General features: G+C 42.0%; 1 protein-coding gene across 2 annotated transcripts; it reads left to right on the top strand.

The window, feature by feature from the left end:
* Positions 1-2,938: 2,938 nt before the first annotated feature.
* On the top strand, positions 2,939-23,326 carry fn1b (fibronectin 1b). Of its 2 annotated transcripts, XM_035682297.1 has the most exons (46): positions 2,939-3,257; positions 3,576-3,701; positions 4,044-4,181; positions 4,447-4,578; positions 5,011-5,148; positions 5,236-5,382; positions 5,512-5,679; positions 5,941-6,123; positions 6,498-6,674; positions 6,912-7,067; positions 7,219-7,347; positions 7,482-7,625; positions 9,180-9,301; positions 10,268-10,436; positions 10,524-10,700; positions 11,193-11,321; positions 11,439-11,528; positions 11,634-11,828; positions 12,812-13,090; positions 13,182-13,445; positions 13,541-13,635; positions 13,977-14,145; positions 14,342-14,428; positions 14,638-14,829; positions 15,766-16,044; positions 16,253-16,444; positions 16,566-16,655; positions 16,817-17,083; positions 17,197-17,313; positions 17,393-17,554; positions 17,643-17,798; positions 17,917-18,033; positions 18,175-18,444; positions 18,525-18,712; positions 18,797-18,884; positions 18,980-19,159; positions 19,287-19,376; positions 19,498-19,686; positions 19,849-19,938; positions 20,379-20,821; positions 20,936-21,074; positions 21,673-21,834; positions 21,920-22,045; positions 22,149-22,255; positions 22,362-22,454; positions 22,548-23,326. In XM_035682297.1, exons 1-46 carry the CDS (start codon positions 3,116-3,118, stop codon positions 22,623-22,625), a joined length of 7,371 nt encoding a protein of 2,456 aa, XP_035538190.1. In that variant the 5' UTR covers positions 2,939-3,115; the 3' UTR covers positions 22,626-23,326. The 2 variants fall into 2 exon arrangements, with proteins under 2 accessions (XP_035538190.1, XP_035538191.1); XM_035682298.1 differs by lacking the exon at positions 15,766-16,044.
* Positions 23,327-23,817: the final 491 nt, after the last annotated feature.

Genomic DNA, 23,817 nt, shown 5'->3' with positions numbered 1-23,817 from the left:
AGTGTCTTAAACCCAGATCAAAGTAAAACTTGATTGAACTAAACAAGCCGGTCATGTTTGTTTCCGTTAAATCGAGCTCTCAATAAAGGAATGAATGTGTCTATCATTTCAAATGCTCTCTAAATTACTCCGAAAAACACAAATAATTACTCCGAAAAACAAACCAAAACATAAATTTTTAAGTGAATGCAATACGCTTCCGTAGTAATGGAACTTGGAAACAATAAATACAGATGCCATGTTAATTACAATTGATTGTCTAACTTGTGACCCCGACCAACAGAAAAGTAGGAAAACAAAATCTGAAACACTACATGGTATACTCTGCAGTTGTACCAGTTCCAGTTCTCAAGGATGATCGGATCAGGTTTTCACCCCACTAAGCTCCCAAATACAAATCACTCACAATGAAGGTAAACAAGAAATCACTGTGAAAACAAGCAGAGAGGGGATACGTTTTGTTGATCTATGTATGTTATGTATGGAAGACAGAGAGAGAAGAGATGAAGTTATTCACTTTGACATAACCCAGGCAGTCTTCCAGAGGCTTCGATGGAGACAGCTCATAAATCTGATAGTGAAACCTAACAGCCCAGGAAATTAAGCCATGAAAACCATTCTAGCAGGAACTGAATGTCTCTTTTGTTCACAAATATTTATACATAGCACCAGTTCCTGCCTATACTGCATAAGTGCACATTTCAGGATAAATGTGTTGCATGACATCAGTAAATATGAAAATTAGACTTTTGAAAGTAACACTTAAGATTCTGCAGCTTGAAACTGTGTGTTTTGATCTTCCAAAGTTTGGAGCTGTTTCACAAGTGGAAAGTATGTGGAGGCTTTTTCCACACGGGAGAGATTTGTGACTCAGTTGCACTCACTTTAAAAACAAGGACAGTGTTTTTGCTGTTTTCTTCCTCTGTCTTCCCAAAACCATCTGTTTTATTCTTTAGCTGTCAGTTACAACTCGTTCCATAAGCCCTTTGACAGGAATTCATACATCGCAGTCTCACACACGGTAGCTGTTCTCCAGACCAGAACCATGAGTAAGTTTAGTGGAACCAGCAGCTCCTGCACCATGACAAGACCAATGCAGCGTGCTGTGGTCAGTTTTATTATTTTTTTATCCTTTTGCACATTGTTTTTGAAAACATTTTATTTCTTGGCAGAGAAATTAACTTCCCATAAATGAATCCCACAGACACTTGATGGGTACTTAGCTATGACCAACCAACCATCAACCATGTGAAGACAGTTAAACCACAGATTTTGTTTTATGCTACAACATGCCAAGTTTTAAACACAATACAAACTACAGTATATTGGGCTTAATGGCAGGGTAAAGTGTGCAATATACAAATACATATTATATTGTTGTACTATGCATCTGGAATTATCCATTGAATGCAAACACGCAGCCATAAAAATAGCCTGTTGAATGTAAACAACTCACTCAAGTGTAAATTTATATGTGATGTGTGATCAGCGTCAAATGCATTGCTAAATTTGCAGAGCATTAGAGGAATATTGGTAATTCGAGTAGTTAATTAGGTTCCAGACTGTGATGTGATGCATTTAATTACAAAACACATTTATTATGTTAAATTCTTCAGAATACAGTTAATTGTCTTCAAAAACAGAAATATATTTCCTTGATACCTCATACTTATAAGTAGCTTATTTTAGTCAGTTTATGAGCAGAAGTACAACCAGGTTTCAAATGGGACATTGTACTATCCAACATTAAAATAGAAGATCATGTTTTTGCCTGGAAATGTCATGCAGACCAAATATAAATTATGGATGTGAGAGAATCTTTTTTCTCTGTAATTTATAAACATTTGGCTAAACCAGACAGATGACAAATGAAGAAAGCAAATACACAGAGATGGATGTAGAGCAGGTGGAGGGGAAAGAGGGGGAGTGTGAGTATGTATATGAGGTGGGAGGTGAATATGATTGCGGTAAGACTGTTAAGTAATACTGATAAGGCACAGATTTAATTGACACATTTTTGTGACACCTTAAAGTAGACATTTCTAGTCAATGTGTTATCTAAAAAAATTAAACTAATCTTTAACAAATGAGGAAATGATGGAAAAATGCTTTCGAGCAATGACTCAACAGACTTAACAAAAATGATGATGATTGTGTTTGATCTCTCAACATGGACAGAAATACATTATGGTGAACTCCTGTCTGGACAGCAGCAGGACAGACAGTCTGGAGTTACACTACTCCTCATTCATCAACAAGCTGCTGTGCTCAGCCCCTGGAAGTTTTTGCCCAGGAAGCAGCAAAGTACACTTACTGTATTTGCTAGTATATCACATTGGCCTACACATGATTTAAAAAAACTTTAAAGTTATAGATATATTATTATATTATGATAATTGTTGTAGCAATATTTGGGAAACTGAAAGTGCTTTAACAAATTATATACATGTTATAGGTGTTTTTATAGTAATTTTAAAAGTCATAAAGAACATTTAATTGTTGCTTGCTTTGGACATTTTCACATTGCAGGGTTAATTAACTTGAACATTAATCTTACAGATTCCCAGAAAAGCCCTGATTTAGCCCTGATAACACATCACTATTTCTTATGGACTAAGATCTATAGTCAGTCTGCTACTTCATTTGAGTTTCTAGTCAGCTGTAGTTTGTGATTTATTAATATGGTGCATGTCATTTCTCCATCACAGCAGGATCCTGGTGTCATCTCACCTTAACGGATCTCTGCAATGAACAGACTTCAGATGCGCATTCATCTGTATAACCAGATGTTTGGTCTTGTCTTTTGGCTTCTTTCTGTTCATTGAAAGTGAAGTGTCGAACCTCAGTGTTGCAAACTTGGGCGGGTCATCCAAGCTCCAGTCAAAGCCCTCCCCTTCAATGGGCTGCAGCGGTGTGCCCGGGTATAAAACCAGTGCGCTCCCCTCTCCTCAGTCTGGTGCACCAGCTGCGAGGTGGCAGCGTGGAGCGGACACAAAGGGACAGAAATTAGATCTCTCCAAACTAAACTTTTATTCTGCACTCGCTTCTTTTTTAAAACTTGCTTTGTTAACAAATCATTTTCTACTTTACCTTGAAATCTTTTTTTTTCCACAAAATGACTCGTAGCCCACTGACAGGGTTACTGGTTGCGCTGTGCGTAAGCAGCGCAGTCCACGGCTTGCCAAAGAAGAGCAAAAGACAAACTGGCCAGTATCAGGTGTATCCCGAGCTCCAGGACCCAGCCGCTGTTACTCCAGGTTGGTATACAAGGACTCACATTTTTAAAGTTTTCTTGAGTTTAGTTATCTTTAATGTGTAAAAAATTAAATATGTTTTTTTCCCTGCATTGTAAAGTGATTTCTAGTGCGTGTTGGGCCAAAGTGCATCGAGTTTACAGTAACTTTTTCATAAATTATTTTATTTTGCATTAATTTATTGTCATGTTTCTTTTGGGATGAGCCAAATCAAACCAAAATGGCCATCCTACAGCCAAATCAAACAAAAACGACCATTCTACAGCAAATGTAAATAATTAATCTTTCTGTAACAGAATTCTTATTATGTTATTTCTATAGTCGGCTGTGAGGAAAACGGTCGATCATTCAGACCAAACGAGCAGTGGGAGAAACCCTACCTTGGTAGGACACTGGTGTGCACCTGCAATGGAGCAGCAGGCATCAAATGTAACACTAAGCCTGAAGGTCAGTGAGAGACCAACCGGTTTAACAGAGAAATGTCTTAGCAGACCATTTCTTTTCACTTTTCACATCTGGAGTGAAAACTGACTTTGGTTTGGGATACAGGAGTTGCCTCACTCCATTATCTCTTGTTTCAGAACGTTTGTGTCAATACCAACAACTACAATAAATATCACACCATGATTAAAAAAAACCCCTGATTTACTTTAAAAAACAACAACTTGGGAACCGATTGAAATATGCTCTTGTTCATATGTGCGTCTTTACGCAACGAGAGAAATATCCACAATAGGTTCACAATAACAGCGTCTTAACCTTTCAGTGTTTCCTCTGTTTGTCCCTCAGATGAGGAGTCCTGTTATGATAAGTACAAAGACCGGACATACCGGGTCGGTGAAACCTACGAGAGACCTAAGGACGGGATGATATGGGACTGCACATGCATTGGTTCTGGTCGGGGAAAGATCAGCTGTACTATTGCAAGTGAGTAACCAGAATACTAAACTACCTGTAGTTCAACACTAGGCATGGACATATTAACTGAGTTAAATTCAAATTGAAGTGGTTTGTCTTGATTTGTCATGATGTTTGTGTATGTTCTCTGCTTCTGTTTATCCATTGGAAAACACAGGATGTTTTTAATTAAATGTTTAATTAATTTAATATAAAATTTGAATGATAAATATGTGTTATAATGAATAATTAAGGACATATTTTTAATGGAACTCCTACATTTTGTCAATCACAGATCGTTGCCATGAGGGTGGAAGATCTTATAAAATTGGGGACACTTGGCAGAGGCCTCATGACACTGCTGACTACATGCTGGAGTGTGTGTGCCTCGGAAATGGCAAAGGAGAGTGGACCTGCAAACCTGTGGGTGAGTACTTTCACCTCATAAATTTAAACCTGCAGGGAAACCAGGCTGTCAACGGTTTCCATATGAACTCAGACAAATGTCAAAATGTTTCTGAAATATATCAGCTGCCACCACACACACACACACACACACATACACACACACAAACTTACAGACGGGGTAATTTCTCAGAAGCATGACTGTGTTTGATACCATTGTAAATATTTAACAGTCCAGACAAATAAGGTAAGTGTGCGAGAGAGCACGCCTCTCCTCTTTGCCCATTTTATGCTACAGCTATTGATTTTTACTATCAGCTGGTTTTCTACTGGAAATGTCTGTGGTGATTCAGACTGACTGATTAGGGGATTATGATTTCAAGTCAGATCTTACAGTATCTTGTTACAATCTGCGCATGCAATAAATGAAAGATCTCCTGTGTTTTCTGTACAGCTGAGCGTTGCTACGACAACAGTGCTGCATCATCTTACGTCGTGGGGGAGACCTGGGAGAAACCGTACCAAGGCTGGATGATGCTCGACTGTACCTGTCTGGGAGAGGGAAATGGACGCATCACATGCACCTCAAGGAGTAAGAAGAATATAAACACGCACACATGAACACACACTTTTTTATGCTTGAGTGCCAGCTAATTGACCACTGTTGTTCTCCAACCAGACCGCTGCAACGACCAGGACACCAGGAGGTCCTACCGTATCGGAGACACATGGACAAAGACGGACACAAGTGGACAAGCCCTGCAGTGTCAGTGCTTAGGAAATGGCCGTGGAGAGTGGAAGTGTGAAAGACACAACGCAGGCAGAGGTGAGACTCAAAATCTTAACTGTTGGTCATGTTCAGTTTAGCTAGAAATGGCAAAAACTTTTTTTCCAAACTTCTCACAGTCACAGCCCTGATATTCATCATTCTTTCATTCTGTTTGGTGGTATATAGCCACAGGTGCTGTCGTGGTGACCCCCGCCCGCACTTCCCCCACGGAGGGGACGTGCAGCACAGATTCTGGAGCCTCCTATTACGACGGACAGGAGTGGTTCAGAAGCCAGGGCAACAAGCAGATGCTATGTACCTGTCTGGGAAATGGAGTCAGCTGTCAGGAGTGGGGTGAGTACAGGAGGGAGAGAAGAACATCAGGGGTGTCAGTAGGGAAAACAGGAATTATTATGATTTTTACTCTGATTTTGTGTGTTTTTCAAAACAAAAGCTAAAAGTTATGTTTCTAACTGGGTTTCCTTGATGTGAAATACATTTTAGAGCTCCTAAATTCATGTCACTACACTCAGATAATCATATTTGTTAGATGCACATTGTGTCGTCTTCACTACCATTACCATTTTCTCACTTTTCCCTCTCCTGTCTGTGCAGAGGCCAGGAACCAGGCATATGGTGGCAACTCTAACGGTCAACCGTGTGCACTCCCGTTCGTCTTCATGGGAAAGACCTACTACTCCTGCACCTCAGACGGACGCACAGATGGGCAGCTCTGGTGCTCTACAACCTCAGACTATGAGAAAGATCAGCAGTACTCTTTCTGTACTGAGAAGAATGGTGAGACTCGGGAACAGGGATGTAAACCTAGGCTCAGCCATTTTATTGGTGTTGGCCCTTTATTTAGCTTTACCAGTCAATGTCATCTACCACCAGTTTACTTAGGATTCTCTCTCAATATCTTACCCTTAAAAAGTATGTAAAAATTGCAATGGAACTTAATTTACTTGTTCATTTGTGATTTCATGTTAATTATTTTTACACTTAAGTCCTAATGTATCATTGGTATAATTCAAGATACAGAATATTGGTGCAAATATTCGCAAGAAATCACAGTCCCCAAACTCTAAAGAGTACAGGACATGGTAGTATAGTTAGATAGGTAACCAAATCAGCGATATTCGGTAACTGTTATGTTTCACTCTTTATTCCAGCTATTGTGGCAACACGAGGTGGAAACTCCAATGGCGCCCTGTGCCACTTCCCCTTCCTCTACAGTGGCCGTAACTACACTGACTGCACCTCTGATGGGCGTCGTGATGGCATGAGGTGGTGCGGTACCACCCACGACTACGACACAGAGCAGCGCTATGGATTCTGTCCCATGGCTGGTGAGTGATATTAATGATTGTTTGGGTGCATGGGTTACTTGCAGACACAACAACTGACGTTTAAGAAGAGAGGGTTTATGGTCATGGGAGAGTGATGACTGTCAGGGTTGTTACATAACAGAATTTGATTACATACATATTTGTGACACGGGATTAACTGCAAATGCTCAAACACTACAAGCACACAGGGCAAACTCATTGTTTTTAACTTCTTTTTTCCTCTTTTTCTTTATGTAGCCCATGAGGAGCTGTGTACCACCAGCGATGGAGCGATGCACCGTGTAGGAGACAAGTGGGACAAACGCCATGATGTCCTGGGTCACATGATGGAGTGCACATGTCTGGGCAACGGCCGTGGGGAGTGGAGCTGCGTTGCTCACTCACAGCTGCGAGGTCAGAGAGCAAAAACTCTTTAAAGTCTTTAAAATCGAAGCCATTACAGTAGTGATGTAGTATAACCTGACAACAGAGCATAAAAGTTTTATATTGACTTTACTCCTATATATTGACTTTTTTATTTTTATTTTTTTTTTTACATATCCAGATCAGTGCATTGTTGATGGCTTGTCCTATGAAGTAAACCAAGAATTCCCCAAGCGCCACGATGAGGGTTACATGATGAACTGCACCTGCTTTGGACAGGGACGTGGACGCTGGAAGTGTGACGCTATTGGTGCGGTCATGGCTCATTAGCTCAGCTGTCTGGGAATTAAAATGCTATGTTAATATTTCAGCTGAGAATCACAACCCCACCCTTCTCTGTCCCGTCCGATCAACTCTTTCGTTTTATTCTGTTTTCTGCAATAGATCAGTGTCAGGAGCCACAGACCAGGGCGTTCCACCAGATTGGAGAGACATGGGACAAAGTCATCCATAACATTCACTACCGCTGTTATTGCTATGGCAACGGAATTGGAGAGATGAGATGTGAACCTCAGCAGACCTACCAAGGTAGAAAAAGTCCACATGGTATTTAAATACGGATGATATAGATGCACACATGGGCCATAAGTGGACTGATGGTTGGTGGTTTAAGTGTTAATATATATCACATAACAACAAAAGTGAACCACAAGACTTAAATTAGTGGCTTACTGATGCAATCATAATCCAAACATGCAGACATGATGCACTTAGATTTAGCATGACTTACACTTTTCACTTCTATATCTCTGGTGTCCATTACAGATAAATGTTCGTAAATCCGCTTAAAAATCATACAAAAAAGGCAGTCCCTGTTCAGCTCTTCCTGCAAGTTTTCTTCCGAATTATCAGAATTAAAATAATCTAGTGATAGCTGTCTGTACATTTGTGTTAGAGTGCAAACAGGACCTGTGAATATCTAAGTTGGCATGACTTTTAATGGTGCAAATTTGCTTAAAATTGAAACAAATATAGCTTAGCTGTGTTGAGATTTTAACCTCAACGTCAAATGTTTGATATAATTGTGATAAATCCAGGCTGGTCTGAGTGTCAACTGGGGGACTGAGAGATTTAAATCCCAAACTTCTGCAGACTACAAGATAATCAAATGTCTGAGGTGATCTGCCTCATTTTGCAAACAGTTAAAACAATTATGAAAAGCAGTTATCATGGCAAACAAGAATTATTATTTAATTAGGAAGCATATTGAAGGTTTTTTTGTTAATTACTTCAATGCCCCTCAGTCCTTTCTTGCAACTTTTCCACCTGAGTCAGTCAACTGTGAGTGCTTAATTTGTTTACTGTACTTATTCAACTTCTCTATGTTATTGACCTCCTTCCTCTCACCTACCCCTAACCTCCCATCACACGTCACTGAAACGGAAAGTTCACTCGCCAGGTTAGAGGAGGGAAAGGGGGGGTTGAGTTTTTCTCGACTTTGAAGACTGGCATGGCAAATGGAGAAGTGTCGGCCAATCACATCACCCCCGTCTTCCTCTTGGTCTTTGTAGTTGAAGAGGTTATTCCTCCCCCACTTGATGTTGTTGTACTGACCTGCTGAGGGGAAAGGGAATGGATGGGGGGGGGGTTATCCCTTAAACACACTTCCTGCCTCTCCCTCTGGTTGAGTAAAAGTTGCTTAATGTGGTACTTTGTACTGCAGCACATTGTTTGTCCTGAGACCAAAAAAAGGTACAATTGCAACATTTATCTTGCCATGAACAGTGGAAGAGGAAAGTGTGTTTGTGAGTGTACAGAGCAAGGAGTTTGAAGCTATATGTGTGTGTGTGTTTGGGGGGTACAGAGGCTAGATAAACTGTGATGAATATAGTACTTAAGTGTTATGTCACACTGTAAGATGTCAGCGGGGGTTTGAGCTGGTTTGGCACCGTCTGGTGGTTTGGTTTTGTCCCAAAAATGTTGAATCTGTCTGACAGAGCCTCACCAAAAAGTAGCCAACTTTCACCCACACTCTATATTATATGTCTTTGACAACGTGCAAGCCTTTTTCTCATTGCTAATAGCATCTTTGTTCGTGTCTCTCCTGATCTCTTCTCCTAAATCTTCTCTCTTACTCCTCAGACGGCCACAGACCTGTCCAGGTGATCATCACAGAGGCAGGGAAACAGCCAGACTCCCACCCCATTCAGTGGAACCCCCCTTCATCTGTTCACATCACCCAGTATATCCTCAAATGGAGAGTTGTGAGTCCCTCTTTTGGTTTTAAATGCAAGTTAGAAATTGTCATGTGAGCCCTCATTTTTTTCCTCAAACGGGTGTTTTAAATTTGCTGATTAGTGAGAAAACAGTCTGAATGAGGTCAAGTGCTTTTGGTAACGTTGACTGAAGTTCATGCACAGACAAACAAGGTGATTAGAGGGTACATGATCCCCCCTTTACAGTCTGCATACACAAACACACACTTTTTAGCAGAATCCAATGAAAATATTCCCGTCCCTGTGATTTTTTTTCCTCTTTGAAGACCTCAAAGACTGACAAGCTGGTTGAAATGTTTATGAAGCCTAATTGAAGTCGAAACTATTTCCTCTAAAGGGGTTTGTATATTTTGGACTGCAAAGTCACTAAAAGCCCTCAGCTGGCCCTCCTGCTGTGAAAACTTGTAGTTTTCCAATGAAGTGTGAAGCCAGTCTAAACACTCCTAAATCAGGATGTAGCAGTAAATGGGTCTGAGCCAGTGTCCAGTCCAAATTATACAAGCTACTGCATAAAGTCTTAAGTTTCTCAATTAAGGAATGATTACAATAAATCTCTAATTTTTTCACATATTTTAATGTGTCTGTGCTGTCAAAAAGTTTGATTGCTTACCATCAAGACTTTAGAAATCAGATTCATTCTGGTGGAAAAAAACTATCTCACCACAGGGTAACTGGAGCTTTCGATTATATAACGTGGTCATCATCAGCAGATAGAGTTTTCCTAGTTCTGTAACATAATTTCACAACAATTTCCATTTTTCCTGAGCACTTAAGGTATTCCTGTCCATGGTTAAAAACTGAGGTTCAGATCTGAGCAGCTGGGAAAAAGACTTTCGATTATATCACATGATCTTCATCAGCAAATGAAGATTATCAGCTCTTCAATTTATGCATATGCAATTAAAACTCGACTTAAAACCCATTAAGTTTTTATCTTTTTACCTGTCCTGTTAGAAAAATACCCGTGCGCCCTGGAAAGAGGTCACTGTCCCTGGCCACCTCAACTCCTACACCATCAGTGGGCTGCGTCCAGGCATCACCTACGAGGGTCAGCTGATCAGTATCCTGCGCTATGGACGCCGCGAGGTCACACGCTTTGATTTCACCACTACCCATGGTTCTTGTGAGTAAACTTGAGCAGTAACATTTTCTCAATGCCACAGATCCGAAGAAAAAATCACAGGAACGTTATATCTCTTTACCTTTCAAGTGGAGACATCGGAGGGAGAGACGACCGTGCCTGCTCCAGTGATGGACACTTCTGAGTCGGTGACAGAAATCACCTCAAACAGCTTTGTTGTATCCTGGACATCAGCCTCCTCTACCATCTCCGGCTTCAGAGTGGAGTATGAGCTCAGTGAGGAGGGAGCCCAGCCAAATGTCCTGGGTGAGATCCTATGACCATTACCGAAACTTAATGCCTCCATAATGTTGCATGCAAATATTTGAATGGATTAATTTATTGGGTACTTTTACTGTTAAGGTTCTGACTGACGTATCTCAGGTTAAATGTGAACAACAGACTTGTTGTAATACATGCTGTGATGCAATTATATTAGGAGTAGGCAATATGGATAAAATTCTCTATCGTGGTATTGATCAATATTGTCATATTGTACATTTTCTGGAAAATAACTGAAAAAGTGAATTTGTTTCTTGGCTAATCCAGCCAATTAAATGCCTGGTGAGTCAAGGCACAAAAATCTTATCTTATCCTATCTAGTATTGCCATTAGGCAGCCCTTCTTACTGATTACAGCATTGCCCAAAATGGTCTCAGTCACCAAGAAATATAAGACATAGCTACCATGGTATAAAAGGTACCGCAAAATCACAATATACATTATTACAGTATTAACAAACTTTGTCTGCTTCTCCAGATGTTCCACGCACATCCACCTCTGTCACTATCGGTGACCTCCTGCCAGGACGCAGATACAATGTCAACGTCTATGAGCTTCCAACTCAGGGAGAGCCAAACCTTATTCTGACTACCTCCCAGACTACAGGTGGGAGAATCCCTCTCTTCCTCTTTGTCATGACAATAAATTCAGGATTATGCAAATGTTGTAGATTTTTGCACATAATACAACCTGAATGAGTCCCATTCTTTTCCTTTACCCCAGCTCCTGACACCCCTGCTCAGCATGCAGTAGATAAGGTGGGAGAGACCTCCATTCGAATCAGCTGGTCCAGACCTCAGGCTCCTATTACTGGTAACTAACTTGCATCTGTATGAGCGTTTATTTGATTCAAATTAGTAGTTTGATATACGTAGAGAGTATTCTGGCTGTGTCTAACGGTATGTTTGTGCCTACCAGGCTACCGTGTGGTTTACACACCATCAGTGGAAGGCAGCAGCACTGAGCTGACCCTGCCTGAATCTGAGACCTCAGTGAACCTGGTTGACCTTCGCCCCGGTCTTCTTTACAACATCAGCATCTATGCTGTGGAAGAGAACCAGGAGAGTGAGCCTGTTTTTGTACAGGTCAACACTGCCGGATCTCCACAACCAGGTGCACATTTTTAAACAGATTTTTTAGTTAAAAAATGCTTCATAGATTATGTAATTTAGTGCCTCGTAATAGGCCGAATGAAAACATTCAGTGTATTATTCTGTTTTTTAGATGATAAAGGAATCTCTTGAGATCATTCTTTGTCTTTTAGCTATCAGTGAAAGCTGGGAAGATTAAGTTTATACTTGCAGCTAAAGATTCCTTATAGGGCCGGGGAGCTTTAGGAAGGACTTGGCAGTATTTGGGAAAGACTGAGCTTGTCAAAACATTGCTTTGTCAAAATAGGCTTTTACAGCTCTAGCTATACCATCGCAATAGTTTTTCCTAGTCTTCTTATCTTTATCTTATTCTACGGTGGCCCCTGAATGAACTCTCTTTAATTCATGGTGAGCTCAGAAACAAGCTTAACTTCAGATGGAGTTAAAACACTGATAAAGGCAAGCATGCATGCACAGCCCACACCCACACAAAGGCACACACACTTCATAAATCCTCAGTATATCTTATATTGGATTTCCATTTCTGACTCTTTGCTCCTTGTGCCTGACACTGGAAAACTGTTTCATTATGCTCAAGAAACAGAACAGAGGCTGTAGAAAATGGCTCTGAATTTGTTTTTACCCATGTCTGGTCTAACATTTTCTGCCATATCTGAGCCATTATTAGCATTATTATTAAGATTTGTAAATATCTCAGCCTGGAAATAGTTAATGCCTTTTATCGTACAGATTTTGTTTTGTGCCCTGTGGAGTTTTTTGTAAATAAAGTTGTGTTTTTTTTCAGTATTTTCCCCCAAAACACATTGTGTGTATCCTTGAGGCCTAACAAACATGTTAAGTGCATGTTGTTTCTTCAAACAAAATGGGAGCCACTCATAAAAACACTACTCCATGGTGTTACTAGTGGCCAAAATGCCAATGGGTAATTGTAAGTCTGATTCTGTAATGCCCTGTGTCAATCAATCTGCTGTTTCCTTTCCACAGAGGAGGTCCCGGCACCCACAGACCTGCAGTTCTATGAGGTTTCAGATGTAAAGATCACCATCACCTGGACCGGTCCACCCAGTGAGGTTACTGGTTACAAAGTGACCTTCTCCCCTGTTGGTCCTGATGGCACTGAGACAAGGCCCCTGCCGCTGCCCATCTCACCCAACGCATATGCTGATATCACCCACTTGCAGCCGGGAACACTGTACCGCTTCTATATCTATGCCATCAATGATGGAGTGGAGAGCAAGCCCCTTGTGGGAGAAAAGTCTACCAGTAAGTATCACCATGGACAAACAAACCCAAAATAGACAGAGGAATTAGAACAAAATATAAAACATGAGAGTTATAATTTCTTACCTTCCAGAACCTGATTCGCCCTCCAATGTCCGTTTCACTGACATCGGCTCCGACAGTGCATTGGTCATCTGGGAGGCTCCCCGTGCCATCGTCAGTGGCTACCGTCTCTACCTGAGCATCGAGGGCTCCAACCCCATTGAGAAGAGGATCCCGGGCAGTGTCAGCCAGTTCCCCTTGAGGAATTTGCGTCCAGACACCCAGTACACTGCCACCTTCCACTCTGAGCTGGACAATGAGCTCAGCAAGGCTGTCACTACACATTTTACCACCAGTCAGTATTACGACAAAGAGAAACATCAGCAGAAAGCAGAGTAAATTGTTGCAATGAATTTAATGTTATTTTCCCCCATTTTGTCCTCCTCCCAGCTCCCCAGATGGGAAATGCTCCTCCTTTTAGCACTGAGGTCACTGATACCTCTATCATTGTCACCTGGATACCTCTCCGCAGGTTCAGCTACAAGGTAGACACATGCATCCCTCATCATTAAACAAAATTAACAAAAAGCTGCTCTGATTAATATTTTTTACTATGAGTGGGTCAAATCACCACCAAAGAGAGTGAATATTGCACTTTGACTCTAAATGAATGCTGTCTCTCTGTGTCTGCTAGATATGTAAATAGGCAACTGTTTGCTAAAGTGCCATTTCAGTATTATAAGGTGATAATATGTCAGTGTTGTGTTTACAGCATGTTGCGCTGTCCCTAGATGGCCAAAAAGTGTATTTAATGTCTTTGCTGTGGTATATTTTAAGTGTTTTTTTTAGGTTTCTGATCTCTGTATGTCTGCATCCTTCTTCCCAGCTGTCTGTGCTCCCCAGCGAGGAAGGCGAGTCTCCCAAAGAACAGACCTCTGACACTGGTCGTATTTATATTCCCGGTCTGATTCCTGGAACTCAGTACACCTACAGCGTTCAGCCCATCTTCAATGGACGCAATCGTGGAAACCCCATCACCCGCAACGTTGTCACTTGTGCGTATCTATATCACTTTAACTGAAAAACAGACACCCAAAAAGTTGTATAACTGATCACCATCTGGATTTCATGCTGCTGTGGGTCCACATATTACTGCTCTAACTATCTGGCGAGAGTTTGTGTAAGACGTTAGCGCTGCATCAAATCAGGTTTCTAATGCTTGTGTCATGATCTGCTTTCTTCTTCTTGCAGCCCTGTCTCCTCCCACTGACCTTAGAGTGGAGTCCAGTCCGGACACAGGAGATCTCACTGTCCACTGGGTAGCCTCCAAAACACCAGGTAAATATTGACTGTGCTCCCCACGCACTGCCAGCCCATTGGATCACTCCAAGTCTAGACCTTGGCCTGCAAATGTTTTTTTTTACTTGGACAAACGTCTCTTCCCGGTATTTCCTTTTCATTTCTCAAAGTAACTCATAAATTGCAAAAACCTCTTGACATTATGTTCTATCTCCTCCATATTTGTCATGTGCCCCCACGCTTGGCAGGTATCACAGGCTACAGAGTGACAAGCACGCCGACCAACGGCCAGAGAGGAAACTCCCTGGAAGAGTTTGTCCGAGCTGATCAAACCTCATGCATGCTAGAGAGCCTGAATCCTGGGGCAGAGTACAACGTCAGTGTCTTTACTACCAAGGGTAATTTGGAAAGTGTGCCCGTGTCTACTATTGTTACACCAGGTAAGCATCCACACGTGTTAATAGGCATCAAACACGCAACTGTGTCCAGTGTGTCTGTATGTGGGAGAGAGGATAGAAAGATCCTCCAATATTTCACCTCCTGTCATTACAGCAATGTTATCATTATTCCCACCCCTACAATGTATTCCTCTTCATGCTGAAACCTTTTACATACAAATACATTAGTTTTGAAATTGGCATAGTTTCAAAAGAAAAGACAGAATGCCTCTAAAAACATTTTTTTTCTTAAACTTGCATGAATAGAGTTGTGGCAGAATAACTTTAACCTCACAGCTCTGACATTATCTTATAATGTTGTCCAATGGGTTAGTAGAACAATGCCTACTAGTAGACACAGAGCAACATTATCATCCCATTGGAAGTTGTTTTTGTGAAAAATATCCCAGTTTATAGATGTTCAACTTCACCAAGGTAGTTGTTAACTTTGTCTATCAGCCATATCGTACTGGGCAGATAGCATGCGGTAGGTTCATCACAGCTTGTTTGCTGAAAGCAAGTGCCTACTGCTAATATCCAACTAGAGTCTTAAAAAAAATACATTCTTTAATGCACCTTTAATTATCATATCCTACTAACATGGTCCTTGGCTAACCTGTCATGCATGGAGATCATGGTAATTAATTGGGATGGTGATTTTTTTATTTATTTTTTTGTGTTGGAGCATGCCCACAACAGTAGTCTTAATCTGTGATTTAATTATAAAGTTAATTATAAAATAAATTCTGAATGTGTATTGACTTGATACATTTGTAATTATCTCTATCCAGCATGGCTACGGTTGCACTCTGAATTTCCGACTGCTGTATTGGGAATGATCTGAATGTTTTTGATATAACCAATGTAATTATTATGGGTTTTCAGTCTTTCTGTCTGTCTAATTTTGCTTGCGCTTTGCAACTGACCTAACCCTTGCAGACATCCCCAAACCAAGTCACATTGACTTTGTCGACATTAGTGACACCGCCATTGGCCTGCGCTGGATCCCTCTGAACTATACTACCATTACTGCTTACCGGATAACGGTAGTAGCGTCAGGCGAGAGCTTGCCAATTTTTCAAGATATGGTGGAAGCATCTGCTGGTTATTACACGATTCATGGTTTGGAGCCGGGCGTGGACTATGACATCAGTATCTTCACTCTTACAGAAGAGGGCGAAAGCGAACCGACCACATACACAAAGCAAACACAAGCTGGTGATTTAACTCTTTCACTCCATCAGGTTTTGATCTGAGAGAATTGATGAAGGCACATAAATAGCCCTTTTATTAATACACATGATGAACTCAAAAGCTACAGTAAATTTCAGACATTTATCACATCAGTGATATTTTCTTTCTAATTTTATTTAGTTAACCTCTTTTTCCTGTGTTAGCTATAACTTTTAACCCCTTTTTCTGCCAGCCCTACCAGCTCCCACCAACCTGCAGTTTGGAGGGGTGGGTCCTGACCACATTAGAGTGACATGGGCAGTCCCCCATGTTGTCAAAGCGAGCGACATCTCTCGGTTTGTCATCCAGTACCACCCTGTAGCCACCGATGATGACATCAAAGAGGTTAATGTTGGTGGAGCCACGAACACCTTCCTTCTGCAGAGTAAGACAACATAAGGATCATCTTTGTTTAAACGTGTCTGACAGAATGCTGGCTTTAATGTCCAAAATTGTTTTTTCTTACTTTTTTTCCATGTCATTGTCAATGTAATTTTTTCTTTTAGACCTGCTTCCCAACACTGAGTACCGCATCAGTGTTTTCTGTGTGTACGGTGAACGAACCAGTCAACCAGCCACAGGAACTCAGAGGACAAGTGAGTATGACAGATACTTATAAAAACTGATACTGTGAAATTAGAAATATATATATATATATATATATTTAGTAGCTAAATGTATACCCGGTGAGCTACCAGGGCACCCCAATACATTTTAATGTAACATTTTTCTCAACCTCCAATACCTTTTCACACAGCTTTGGATTCCCCCACTGGCTTGGACTTCTCTGAAATTGGAACCAACTCCTTCACCGTTCACTGGCTGGCTCCAACTTCTGCCATCACCGGCTACCGCATCCGCTATCAGCAGACGAGCGGCGGTCGGGCCAAGGATGAGAGGCTGCCCCCAACCAGGAACTACTTCACTTTGACTGGACTGACACCAGAGACAGAGTATCAGATATATGTGTATGCTGTCAGCAACAATCAGGAGAGTCAGCCTCTGACTGGCACACAGGCCACCAGTGAGTCTCTACATTGGTTTCTACTGTCACCTCTCCTTTTCCTCTTTAGTGACATTCCTCAGCTGAATCTTGATCAATTATTTTCTATTTTTTTTCATTCCTTTCCTCTCCAGTCTCTGATGCTCCCACTGACCTGGAGGTAACATCATCCACCCCCACCAGTATCACCATTCGCTGGGATGCCCCCTCCGTCACAGTGAAGAACTACAGGATCACCTATGGAGGAGCAAGTCCGTACATGTAATTTAATTAATAGTTTCCTTTAAACCTGAGTCATATTCTGATGTTTAACACTTCTTCACTCTCTAGGTGGCGAGACTCCTCAAGAGTTCATAATCCCAGGCTCTCAGACCACTGCCACTATCACTGGTTTGAAGCCTGGTACTGACTACACCATCACAGTCTATGCTGTTTCTGGAAGAGGGGACAGCCCTGCCTCCAACACCCCAGTCTACATTACACACAGGACTGGTAAAGCAGCATTTAAAAGTATTAGATTTTGTAATCAAATTGTTGAAGGGTTAATCTAATACTCATACTGCGTCCATCTCTCCTTTAGATACTGAGCCCCCCACTGATATGAAATTGACTGATGTGAGTGACAATGCTATCACAGTACGCTGGTCTCCTGCTCAGGGATCAGTTCGAGGCTATAGAATCACCAGTGTCCCCAAGAATGGCCTGGGACCCTCCTACTCTGAGGTGGTGGCCCCTGGTAAGACAAAAAAACAGCTATTCAGAAACAGGCTGTCATGGTAATTTGATATATAATTTTATATTTTTCCAAACAATATCCTTTACTCATTGGCTCCCTCTCTGCTCCCGTGTTACAGATCAGAGAGAGATGACTTTCACAGGTCTAATGCCCACTGTTGAGTATGTTGTGAGTGTCTATGCTCTGGGCAATGATGGACAACCCTCTTCCCCTGTGGTGGAGAATGCTATCACTGGTTAGTTTGACTCAATTCAGTAAAAAATTATCTAAGAAAGGCTTTAAGATCTAATTATAGCCTTAGAATTGTACCTTCATTCATTAAAAACAACTGGTCAGAGCTGAAATGAAGACCTCCCGTCTCTGTCCTCTCCTGTAGCTATGGACCGTCCCAAGGACCTGACCTTCTCTGACATCGACGCCACCTCCATGCGCATCACTTGGGACAGTCCAGACGGTACTGTGACATCATACCGTGTGCTGTACTCCAGCTCAGAGGAGGGGGAGAGAGAGCATCGTCCAGCACCCAGAGGTAACCAGAACAGTGTGGTGCTGAGAAACCTTCGCCCTGGGACAGAGTACACTGTTAAAGTCATCGCCCTCCATGACCGCACACCCAGCCCGCCGTTGGTGGGAACCCAGGCCACAGGTAGAAATACATAAAAAACATCAACACATTCATGACTTAATTCCCCGACAGCAATTCTAAATGGGGTTTTGCTGTCTCAGTGATCCCTGCTCCGACCAGCCTGGTGATCTCAGATGTCAGTCCCTCCTCCTTCGCCGTCTCATGGCAAGCCCCCAGTGCACGCCTGACAGGTTACCGTGTGGTCGTCAACCCCAAGAACATCAACGGCCCCACCAAAGAGATGAATGTTGCTCCCGACACCACACGTGTCGTCGTACCAGGGCTCATGGTAAACAGAGGTCTTGTCTCAGTATTTACATAGATTCATAGTCAGTAAGTGAGTGAATATCAACTGTATGTCTGTGTATTGTAGGTGGCAACCACATACCAGATACATGTCTATGCTCTGAAGGACTCAGTCACCAGCAGACCGCTGGAGGGAGAGACGACCACGCTGGAAGGTAACTGGCAGCGCCATAAATGGACACATTTCCAGTTGTCACTAATTATTATCCACTGCTCTATTTTATTCTGTTTTCTCTTCTCTTCGCTGTAGATGTAAGTCCTCCTCGGCGTGTGCGTATCTCTGATGTAAAGGATACATCTTTCACGCTGAGCTGGCGCTCCAAAATCGAAACCATCACTGGTTATCTCATTGAAGCCACGCCCAGAAGCGGCTCGCAACCCACTATCAGCAAGACCATCCCAGGAGATCTGAACACCTACACTTTTACAGGTACATCACACCCTCCTGCTAAACAGATCTTTACACTGGAACAGTGGTATCTCTTTACAGATTTTTTGGAAGTGTGATTTTGGTGTTTCAGTCTTGCTTCACAGTGTTTTTTTGTTGTTTTTCTAAGGTCTGCAGCCAGGCACCACGTACACTGTTAGCCTGTATACTCTGAATGGCCGCACAAAGAGCGCCCCCTTTACTCTCATTATTGAAACAGGTACCTCGCACATTTCTGTCTGATCTCTCTGTTTTCTTTATGAATGTGATATGCATATGTAAAAACAAATGTATATAGCCTTTTGTGACTATCAGATGGTCTAACCTTTTTTTCTCCATAGCTCAACCAGTGGTCCAGGCTCCTACCAACCTCCAGTTCACATCTTTAACTCCCACCTCCATCTCCTTCACCTGGCAGCCACCTGCCACACACATCACAGGATATTACATCACCTACGAGGAGTCAGAAGGACGACCACGAGAGCTCATCCCACGACCCCATGCCGGCCAAACTTATGCCACCATATCTGGTATGCGCTCTATCTAGTGCTTTTTATTTTTAATTTCCATTTTGTTTAAAAAAAAAATAAAGTTTTAGATCCACAGGCTCCACCAATATATCAATCTCTTACATGTAATCATGAGTCAGTTGCAACCTATGCCAACTGTGTGATAATTATTCCTCTCCTCAGGCCTGAGACCAGCCACAGAGTACATCATCAAGATCATTGCCATCCAGAACACACAGAGGAGCACACCTCTGGTCGGAAAAATCAGGACTAGTGAGTATTTTGAGACATCTGCACTATACAGTGACAGATGTGATAATAAAAGTGATCATGTATTAAAGTGTTGAAATTCCAATGAGCTGTGGGTAAACGTCCTATACAATGTTGAGGTTTGAATGGCAGCTTTAATCTGCTCAGCTGAAACCAGACCTGCTGTTATAGCTCAGAGGCCTTGAGATAAACTGTGCAGTAAATCAGCATTAGGCTCCTAAAACAGTAATACCACTTTTTATTTTGAATGCCTTCAGAAATGCCATTCAAAATACCTTGTGTGTTCGTAATACTGCATTAAGACACACTTTGCCGTGAAGCAGTACCCAAGCGATGCTGCTTATACATTGCCCCCTGTTGGCTGAGATATGTTACTACAGCTGTGCTTTACCTGCTGCCTCGTCTAACCTGCTTGCTTCCCTAACCCCATCTCTCCCGCCCAGACCCAGACTCCTTGCTTCCCCTGCCCCGTCCCCCCCGCCCAGGAGGTGACAGGCTGGATGTGCCTGAAACTGACTTGGACAACACAGTCCAGGTAGTGGGCAACGGTGGCCAGGATGGGAATAGTGGTCAGAGCCAGCATGTGGAGTACACAGAGTTCAACAACAATGGAGACAACAGATATGATGGGAGCAGTGGTAGCCCACTGTCTCCCTATGGGCAAGTTCGTGAGCCCCTGGTGTTTTTACCCCTTCCTGATGCAGAGGGCCGCAGACTGCCCATCCTGAAGCTGAATGTGCCCGCCGGCTCCACGTTTGGTAACGAGACGGGACTGCCACAGGAGGCCCAAACTAAAACCTCCATCTCCTGGAAGCCTTACAGCCAGAGCAATGCCTACCTGGTGTCCTGCCAGCCTCTCACACAATTAAATGAGAAGATGTTCCAGGTAAGAGATTAGGGCCGATGCTTTCAGCCTAGTCCATCATGCTGTCTGAATGTCATATAATGATGAAATCTCTTATTCCATGAGCACAAACCTTTTCTCTCTCTGCCTGTCCAGGTCCGCCTGCCAGGCACCGCCACCACAGCTACTCTGATAGGACTCACCCCCGGAGCGAACTATAATGTGATCGTAGAGGCTCTGTTGGGGGCGCTCAAACACAAGATTCTGGAGCAGGTCATCACTGCTGGAAACACAAGTAAGCATCCTACAGCAACTACTGTGTCCAAACTAGGCTAAATTTATTCAAAATTCAGTGTAAAGCAACTCCTGCTACTTAACTTGGGGCACTTGTGTCAAGAAGAATGGTATCAGGGGCACATGTGAACCTTCCTGTTCCCTGGTTAATATAACCTACTGAACGTCCTCCACTTTTACATGTAACATTGACTATAGTATATAACTACAATAGTATAATATACATTATAAAACATTAATTCCATTAGTTCATCAACAGTCATATTCACCACTCATCTTCTCAGACTTTGTCTTCTGTAATAGAACTTTTTTTATTTAGTAAATAATTCCAGTTGCATTTAGAAAGTAGCAAAAATAGTACTGACTGTTGTGAGTGTCTGCTCTTTAGCTTACCCTAAACTTTGTTATTTATTAGCTGCAGCTGTGCAATGAAACCTTTTACATTTTAGTTCATCATCTTGGATCATACAATAGTGATGAGACATATCATCATCAAGTAACTAAATAAAAACCATCATGGCCCAAAATAAATTCATTCAGATTAGATTCAATTAGTAAATAGTGGTTTACACAAATCTTTTTCCTTCCCCTTCTTTCAGTCCCAGAGGGAGACCCCTCCACTAAGGACTCTTGTTATGATGCCTTTACTGCAACCTACCATGATGTTGGTGGTGAATGGGAGCGGATGTCTGAGACAGGCTTCAAGCTGTGGTGCAGGTGCCTGGGCCTGGGCAGTGGCCACTTCAGATGTGATTCATCCAGTAAGTTTTTGGGGTATAGTATGTTTTTTTAAGCCTATTTGGAGTATATTTCACTTGCTCTGACTATTATTTTGTCCATCATTAGAGTGGTGCCATGACAATGGCAACAACTACCGCATTGGAGAGAAGTGGGACCGCCGTGCAGAAAATGGTCACTTGATGAGCTGCACTTGCTTGGGAAATGGCAAAGGAGAGTTCAAGTGTGAACCGCGTAAGACCACTTAAGACTCAAGGAAATGTTCTACAGTATATCTGTCTCAACAGTGTGTCAAGGAGATGCATGTGAATTTTAACATATATCTGTGCCCACACAGATGATTCAGTGTGCTATGATGATGGCAAAGCTTATCAGGTGGGAAACCAGTGGCAGAAGGAGTACCTTGGTGCTATCTGCACCTGCACCTGCTTTGGAGGACAGCAGGTACGAAACCTCAACCTCCCTTGGCTTTGTGTCTGATGTTTAGTGTCATCATAAGTGAAATGAAGCATGTTTAATACACTTACTTGTGCATGTTTGGTCTTATCAGGGCTGGCGTTGTGAGAATTGCCGCAGACCAGGTACTGATGTTGATGCCAGTCTGTTGCAGCCTGTTAGATATGGAGACAACACACTACTCAAGGTCAGCAGAATATCATTTTTTTTTTAAATCTAATGAAAATATGGGATGTTTGTACCTAAGCATGTGATCTCACCTCATCAAATCTTCCTCCAGAAAATTCATTGCCCCATTGAGTGCCTCCGACCCGAGCTGCTGGCAGACGCACACGCTCCTCCAAATCCTCGGGAGTAAAGGATCGATCATTTGACATCTGCTTTGCTCCCTCACCGCTGCACTGTCTCACCCTGTAGAAGCCATGCTGTCTGCGACTGAACTGAACTAATCACTTTCTGACACGTTTAGCTAAAGATGTTAAACTTACCTGCTGCCTGATCAAAATGATCCTCTTCTAAAGCCAGTCTTTTCACTGTTGACTCAAGTCTCTAAATTCATGCTCGATTGGAAGATGCAGACTCCTGCCATTATCATTTTCTTTTACGTGGGACATTTCCCTCCACGTACTTGTGTGAACCTCAATGGAAGTTATTCAGGACTTGTCACCAGTCAAATTAGCAAATTGGCATTTGTTTTTTCATTTAACTATTCAGAAAAAAAAATCATATCAATCATAGAGCAGAAACTGTCAGAAAGTAAGTACTGTGTTAAAGAATGTCAATGTAGTTATTAACAAATGTTTGTCCATGAAAATGTGCTTTTCTTTTCTGTAGCCCTTCTTCTGTTACTGAGGGGTCGCACTGTGTGATTTACACATTATGAACTCTTGTCTTTTTACTAATTTATCCCTTTAATCTCAACGTGCGAATGTGTGAACTGGGATGTGAGAATTTGAACTGTTCTATTTTTGTACTTTGTTGTCCGTGCCAAAGTTGTTTCTACCTTTGACAAAAAGAGGTCCCTTATTTTAATAAAGCTGGAGAGATCCTAAAACCGAATCACAATGACGTTTTTTCATTTTTTTCTAATTAAGAAGTTTGGCTGGTTGCTGAGGGGCTCCCTTCATTTCCATTTCTCTATATTGCACTCTCAAAAGGCCCACAAAGAAGAAAAAGAAAAAACAAGATATATGAGATAAAGGGTCTTAAAAGACTGCAGCCATTTGTGCGGTTATGAAAGCAGTTCTCTCAATATAAATTTAATTCAGTTAAAATGGGATCATCTAACAACTTCTTCATCAAGACTAAAGAGTCTAGAGCCATGCTAGTGGCTCTGTGAGGCTATACTTGGGCACAGGGGTGCTTTGAGCTAAATGCTAATGGAAGCATGTTCATATTATCACAATGACGGTGCTAACATGCTGATGTTTAGTAGGTATACTGTTGTATTAGTTGAGCATGTTAGCACGCCAACATTTGCTCATGGCAATCCACCCAAAAAAAATGTAGATATTTCACTTAATTCCAAAAATGTCGACCTGCTAGTGGCG

The sequence above is a fragment of the Morone saxatilis genome, unplaced genomic scaffold (assembly GCF_004916995.1).
Source record: "Morone saxatilis isolate NCDOM2014 unplaced genomic scaffold, NCSU_SB_2.0 Contig11, whole genome shotgun sequence".
NCBI classification, from domain to species: Eukaryota; Metazoa; Chordata; class Actinopteri; family Moronidae; genus Morone; species Morone saxatilis.
Note: the sequence above shows the minus strand (reverse complement) of the source record. Positions and strands in the feature narration are given on the sequence as shown.